This window comes from Odontesthes bonariensis, chromosome 5, assembly GCF_027942865.1.
Source record: "Odontesthes bonariensis isolate fOdoBon6 chromosome 5, fOdoBon6.hap1, whole genome shotgun sequence".
NCBI lineage: Eukaryota > Metazoa > Chordata > Actinopteri > Atheriniformes > Atherinopsidae > Odontesthes > Odontesthes bonariensis.
Window position 1 is genome coordinate 23,425,522 of NC_134510.1, and position 7,043 is coordinate 23,432,564.

Here is a 7,043-nt window from a genome sequence, read left to right on the forward strand (position 1 = left end):
AACAACAATTATTTGGCACGATTTGTCTGGACTTCACTGTCAGACAAAGGAAGTTTGAAATGTGTGGGTTTTAGACTCGGATCCATGTGTTCCTCAACCGTCACGCCTTGTAAATAAAGCTTGTATGGAAAGGGAATCTTCTCAACAAGCGCAGCTGTGTGAATCGTTTTAATGTCCGTGCCTTTGCTCAGGTGTGACCAAGGTGGACTATGGTGACATCACGTCTCGCTCCGCTCTGAGACACAAGCTGCAATGTAAACCCTTCAGCTGGTACTTGGAGAACGTCTACCCCGACTCCCAAATCCCGAGGCACTATTTCTCTCTGGGAGAGGTGAGTTCACTCACCCCGACACACACACACACACACACCGTCCACTTTCATTGAGTGACTGTTGCTCACTGCGATTTGTGTCGACTTGGCTCAGATTCGTAACGTGGAGACCAACCAGTGCCTGGACAACATGGCCCGAAAGGAAAATGAGAAGGTTGGCATTTTCAACTGCCACGGCATGGGAGGCAACCAGGTAACTGGACACAAACATGAAAGAAAGAAAAAGGTTAAAGCAATACTATGTAACTTCTCAAAAAGCCCATTATGGAGCTCCCCCTACAGGCTTGGAGGTAATGTACGGTTAAGACACTGTCGTAAATCTCTTTCTCTTCCTTGCTTCATCAGTCAACGTCTTCTTCTGTTTCTTCGGTGCCTCTGCCATGATGATCGTACTGACAATGTTGCGCTAGCTTAGCCTTATACCTGGGAGCGTGAGAGGGGTCTATTTGTTTTTGCAGTAGGTGTGCCAGAAAGCAAGTCGAAGTACTTCCGCTCAGCTCCCGGGCCGGTCCAGCAAAGTTACATAATGCAGTTATTCCAACTCAGACCCCCAAATGGCATAGGAGACAGGCCAATCGTAATATTAAAACTCATTCTAGCTGCACAATTTTTTTCAAACTGTTTTTTTAAGGTAGAAATGTTACATAGTATTCCTTTAAAGGAATAGATGAGCAAATGGTTTCCGTTTTAATCAAACTCATATTCCTCCGAGCCCTGATGCTAGGAATGCTGTTATTCTTCAGTCATTCAATATTGATGGTAAATATTTGTTTCAAAGAGCTCATATTACTCTTTTTGGGTATTTCAAAACGTCATTTTTCTATGTGTGGTGTAAAAAAGGTACAGCGAAGCGAGTTCTATTAAAGCTGCCGTCGGCAACTTTTTTTTTAGTCATATTAGCTAGAACTGTCATGGGATTCTGGAAGGAGAATATTAAATAGGCTGTTTAGGAAAAATCCCAAATTCTGTAGCTCCCTCTGAAGCCTGTAATCGTGCTCGCAAAAACCGAGCGCTCCCGGCTGTTTTTAACCAATCACGTTAGGTTTATTATTTATCTATTATCTGAGCAGAACAGTCACCAACCACGTCTTCCATGCTGAGCGTGAGTCTGCCCCCTGCTTGTGTGCGCGCACACTAGTGTGAACTCACGTGCACAACCTCGTCCACAGAGGGGGAGGGGTTTGGGGGGCGATTCGGAGCTTGTTAGAGGTTGGGGGAGGGACCTGAAAGTTGTATCAGTTCGAATTTTCCGACTTTAGACTCAGAATTTTGAAAACCTGCCGACGGCAGCTTTAAGACAGTGCTCCTGAACTGTAGTTCAGGCTTTTCTTCTGTAACTTAAAGACAGACCCATTAAACATATTTGCTCAGTACCCACCAAAAGCCTGCTCTGTGGAGATGAGGTCTTAAAGGGACGGTAGCTAAAACGGAGCATTTCAAACATAAGCTGGTGAGATGCTGCAGTAAATAATGTGGCTTTTTGAACATTTAAGTATGTAAACCTGTTCTAGTCTCGCAAATGAGCATCATAAGGGCTCTTTAAAAACTGATGTGTTTGTGCGATGTGCAGGTTTTCTCCTACACGGCCAACAAAGAGATCAGGACGGACGACTTGTGTCTCGACGTGTCCAAGCTAAACGGACCCGTCATGATGCTCAAGTGCCACCACCTTAAAGGCAACCAGCTCTGGGACTACGATCCTGTGGTAGGTTGGAGGAATTTTGTCGACACATTTAAACGACCAAAAACACCAGCATGCTCAGCTATAAGAAACAATCCTTCTAACGCCTGGTCTGTATCCCTCACACACGTTTCCCCTCCGTACCCCCCCCGCCGTGCAGAAGCTGACTCTGGTCCACGTCAACAGTAACCAGTGCCTGGACAAGGCCAGCGAGGAGGACAGCCAGGTGCCCAGCGTCAGAGACTGCGCGCACACACGCTCCCAACAGTGGCTGCTCCGCAACGTCACACTACCAGAGGTCTTCTGACCGCACTCCGCACACTCACAAATGCACACACTCACACACACAGCAGCCCGGCGTAAACGGTCAGAGGAGCGGACATGTTTATTGAATTTGGGCACCAGGAAAAGAGAGACTTCCCATGATGGGATTCGGGAGGAGAGGAGGATGGTTGGGATGGTACTACCTCTGCCAGAGATCAGAGGGAGGAGTTTGTTCAAGCCTCCTCGGAGCGAACAGAGCGGAAAGACTCCCTCTAACAGACAATGGCTGTTGTTTTACTTATTTTTATTTTATTTTTTTTTAAGCGATATTAACCACGGAGAGTGACTGACTCCTGTGCGTGGATACGAGTCGAAGTTCTGCACTCAGCTTCCCTGGACGAAGCAGTCTGCCCCTCAGCTCATCACTTAAACGTTTACTGACTGCCTCTGATCAGAGTGTGTGTGCACTTATGTGTGTGTGTGGTGAACGTATGCTTTGAGAAGGGGGGCTCAATTCCTTGTTGAGTTAATCTTTCTTTTTTTTAATTTAATTTTGTAATGGATTTTGAAAATAAACTCCTATGAAGAAGGATGCATGTTAAAGTGAGCGCGTGTGCAAGGAAGCGTCATGTCATGTATGTGCGTGTGTGTGAGTCAGAGCCCCTCCTCTAGTCTTGCAACAGAGTATGTCTCCCTCTGGTGTTAGTCCTCGGCATCTCATCGTACAAACTGAGGCCTCCACGCTGTCGGATTTCCCAGTGACGGCGCATTGGATTAAAAAGAAAAGGAGAAAAATAAATAAATAAACGGACCCGACGTCTGCCATCAGCAGAGAACTAGAGATAGAGAAATACGTTGTTTGTGATATCTTGAGATTTCTATGTCCAGTTTTTACATGGCTTGTCTGTTTCTACTGTTTCAGTAACCTTAGTTTGTCCGTCCGTCTGTCTCTGTGGTCTTTAAAGATGTTTAACATAGAGCCCACACACACACACTCGCGCATACGCAGAGGCTACATGCATATGTAACTGATGTTCACTGCCTCCTGTAGTGTTCGACCCATCCTGCATACTACATATTCACACTCATTTTGTATACACATAGGCTTAAGGCAGTTCATTTTCTCATGTCGCCCTCTCAATGCTCTCTTTAAGAAGAGAGGAAAAAAAACACTCCAAGGGCTTCTTTCCTCCAGCGGAGTGTGCGGATGTGTGCATCTGCAGGTTTGAGCTTATCCCAGTTCATCAGCTCTCTGCTTCCTGGAACAAACGGCGCTCTGATTCTTCGCTTTCAGACAACAAAGAGCCTGAAGGTGGAGGATTAGCGCGTTCCTGCTTCCTCCTCCGAGCAACGAGAGCAAAAAACGAGTCCGCTCTCTCCTGTGGACATATCTGCCGCAGGAGGGCGGTTGTTACGGGAATCAAAGCAACATTGCTGAGGTGTTTTAGGAGATAAAACTTTAGAGAGCCAGAGGGCGGGGGGGGTAGCAGGTAACATATCTTAATCCACGGCTACATATCTCACTTTGGCAAGCCTACCTGCAGGAGTTCAACATTCATGTATCAATGAGAGATAGACAGACAACAAAACAGTTCTCTCGTTCTCATTTCAATCATCATGCTTCCTTTATTATTTGTGTTTCGCGTCACTCCTTCCGCTGCCATGCAGGGCACGAGAGGCGGTTTCACAAAGGTTTGAAACATTTCGTCTTCCTCCAGTGGAGGAAGGGTTTACACACGGGCCACGACGAGGGCTCATCTTTGTAGGGAACGAGGCGGTGAGAGGAGGCTGAGTTTTTCATGTCTGAGCGAATGACTAGCGGTGATCTTTTTGACTGAGAGACAGAGGCGTGTGTCGACTGTTCTTCTATCGAGGGCCGAGGGTTCGAAAGGAACTGACATGTCCAGGCTTCCACACTGAGCTGATCCAAATGTAGAAAATAAAGGTGAAAAGGTTTACAAAACAACTGGAGGAGTGTGTTGATTTCTTCCTCTTTGAATCTGAGACACACCCCACACCTTCCATATCCCCATCAACGGGGACCAGAGTGCTGTGGGAATGGGTCAGACTCTGGAGGCTTTAGCGGCTTTGCAAGTACATTTCACTTCTTCAAGGTCATCTTTCGCTAAATCCTTCATTCTGAGATACAAACAAAAACGCTCCGCACCGGAAGATTACCTGTCTGTATCAGATATGGATGAGGCATGTCCTCTCCTCAGGGATTTTAATGTGAATGTGAGCAGCTTTCTAACTCGTCATTTTAGCAGCGATTTCAGGCCTTAGCAAGATACGATACGAAACCTCCATAACCTCAATTGTAGTTCACGAGTTAACTCGCAGTTTTCTGGTTCTGTCACTAAACGTATTAAACGTAATAAAGAAAGGAACACACGATTAAGATATCTAAAGTAGTGTGTTGTTGACCAACTTGAACTTCAGTCTGAGACCTCTGCATGCTTGTAAAGATCAATGTGCATCCTCGTCCAAAAGAATCTAAAAGCGTCACAGCTTCACATTCCGGTGAATGGACATCGACTGGGTGTTATTTTACCTCCAGCGCTGTTCTGAAGGTCGTTTGCAAGATGTCCTGAAAGTTCAACTACAACCGAGGACTTTTATGTGGGGGTGAAGACAGAAGCTTCGGAGCAGACGCAAAGCGTGAAGAACAGCTTCCTGAGACCTCGAGGAAGCTGAGCGTCTTGACTGAGAGAGCGGTCCTGCAACAGCCTGGAAACCACACGCTCACCGGGTGTAAACTGTGGCCACTGCTGCGTACAAACCTCTCTCATATCCCCGCAGTGAGAAATGCACTGCTTCAGGAGAGATGAGCCAGCACTGACACGAGGTAAGGCTCCTGGGACTCTTCTCTGTCCTATTAATAAACATGACAGTCCAGTGTGGAGGTAATGGAGTCGGGCTGCAGACTGAGGAAGTGTTTAGTGCGGAGTGGATTATTCAAACTCCTCTTGATCCGCTGAATTATTCATTTATGAGGATTAGGTCCAACAGGAGCCATCAGGGTGACATATCAGACAGCTGTTTTTGCATTTACATGCAAAACATGTTGATGCCTCTGTGTTTATTTCCTGAAAGCATCTGTTCAGTAGATGCAGCATTAGCATGTGTTTATACTAACAAGGCTTCTCACCACAGTCATTTTAATGAAATTCTCTCTTCACTGGGGCCAAAGGCATCATCAGGCTCTCCCAGTTAGAGGACTGCTGGGGTAAACCTGAGGACTCAGGTGGGAAGGTGTAAATCTTCTGTGTTAGACCTGGAAAAAAAAGTCCTCAAGGAGACTTCAGAAGAAATGTAGGAAGGGTTTGAGGAAATGGATCAAAGCTGCAGCGGACAGCGGCCCAGAGGGGAACTCGAAGAAAAAACAGAATATCTGAGTGTGCTGCGAGCAACAGAGTGAATTCATTAAGTTAGAAGTGTGTCAGTCTAATTCATTTGACACATTCTTTCATTCCTTCCTCGTCTGTGAGACAGTTTAACACTTTAATCTCGGTGCTGTGTTGCATGTCGGGGAATACCTGTTGAGTATTCTCTTATGCTGAATTCAAAGTGTCATGATTCATAATGTTTGATCCAGTAGCTTTTTTTTCTGATTGGGATGAATGACACAAAGTGTCAACTTCTAAAGTATTTATAGACGGCACCAGTCAGAAGTTTGGACCCACCCACCCACCCACCCGTCTATTTTGAATGTGTTCTGATCAGAAGCACTTAAAAAAAAAAAAAAAAAAAAGTCTAAATGAAAGTCGCCTCAAATCCTTCAATTGTGAGGTTAAGTTTGGCTCTTTGAGCCAAGTTTCATCGGTTCTGTGATTCTTTCTCAGCATCAACAGTTGCTCGTTTTCCACTGGAATTTTGTTAAAACATGTTTTGCATCTGAATTTAGATTTTTGTGAATTTGAAAGGAAGGTATTTTAGTTGCTGACGTAGAGGAACGGAGTGATATCCTTTGTGAACGTGAGATGACGAGAATAATTTAAGAGTTAATCACTTTTGGAGTGTAATCAGTAGGGGAGCTTGACCTGCCAATTCCCGATTTTGGCCGATACCGAATTTTTTAGTTTTATTTTTTATAATTGACTCTGTCAGGTGTTATAAGGTCAGTCTGACAGCATACACCTTCAATGTCCCCAAATTATTTTATTGAAAAAAAATTGAAGTGTGTTGTATTGAAGGTTTTGTTTGCGGCTCCACCAGACTTATTTTGGCCTGACATGAATTAAAAATTGCGCATAATACTTCCAAACTGACGACATGGCTGGTTGACCGTGCACGTGCAGACGTGACCTGGTGGTCAGTCAGTATCTCATGGCAGAGAAAAAGGGACAGTGGCTGATTTTCAGAGGTAGATAAGATCGGTTTCACATGCAAGTATCGGCCGATCGCCGATCACCAAAAATGAAGGAAATGGGGCCGTGCACCCCTTGTAATCAGAGCATTTTTAGCTGTTAGCTTCACAATCACCTGTTTTTATGAGTGTCAAACAGAATCCACAGAGAGCTTAAAGGGATAGTTGGCCTCTTTTGACATCCCATATTAGCAATATCATTTATGAACATTGACTTACCCCCTGCTGCGTCCTGTGAGAGGAGTTCCAGCTGAGTTTTGGCGTTGACGAAGGTAGTCCGGCTAGTTGGCTGGGGCTTAAAAAATAAAGCGTTTTGCTTCTCAAAACAATATGTGTTCAAAAGAGTAATACATTTGCATCACAAAATCGTTCATCCAGAAAAAGTCAGACCTCACAATCGC

At 45.1% G+C, this 7,043-nt stretch overlaps 1 protein-coding gene across 2 annotated transcripts in view; it reads left to right on the forward strand.

Annotated features, from left to right (window-relative positions):
* galnt1 (UDP-N-acetyl-alpha-D-galactosamine:polypeptide N-acetylgalactosaminyltransferase 1) overlaps positions 1 to 4,242 on the forward strand; it is a 44,506-nt gene extending 40,264 nt beyond the window's left edge. For both annotated transcript variants that reach the window (XM_075465424.1, XM_075465423.1), the window contains 4 exons: positions 192 to 331; positions 426 to 524; positions 1,902 to 2,036; positions 2,173 to 4,242. In XM_075465424.1, coding sequence (XP_075321539.1) covers positions 192 to 331; positions 426 to 524; positions 1,902 to 2,036; positions 2,173 to 2,319 — 521 coding nt within the window. In that variant the 3' untranslated portion in view covers positions 2,320 to 4,242. The remainder of the gene's footprint in view (positions 1 to 191; positions 332 to 425; positions 525 to 1,901; positions 2,037 to 2,172) is intronic.
* Positions 4,243 to 7,043: the final 2,801 nt, after the last annotated feature.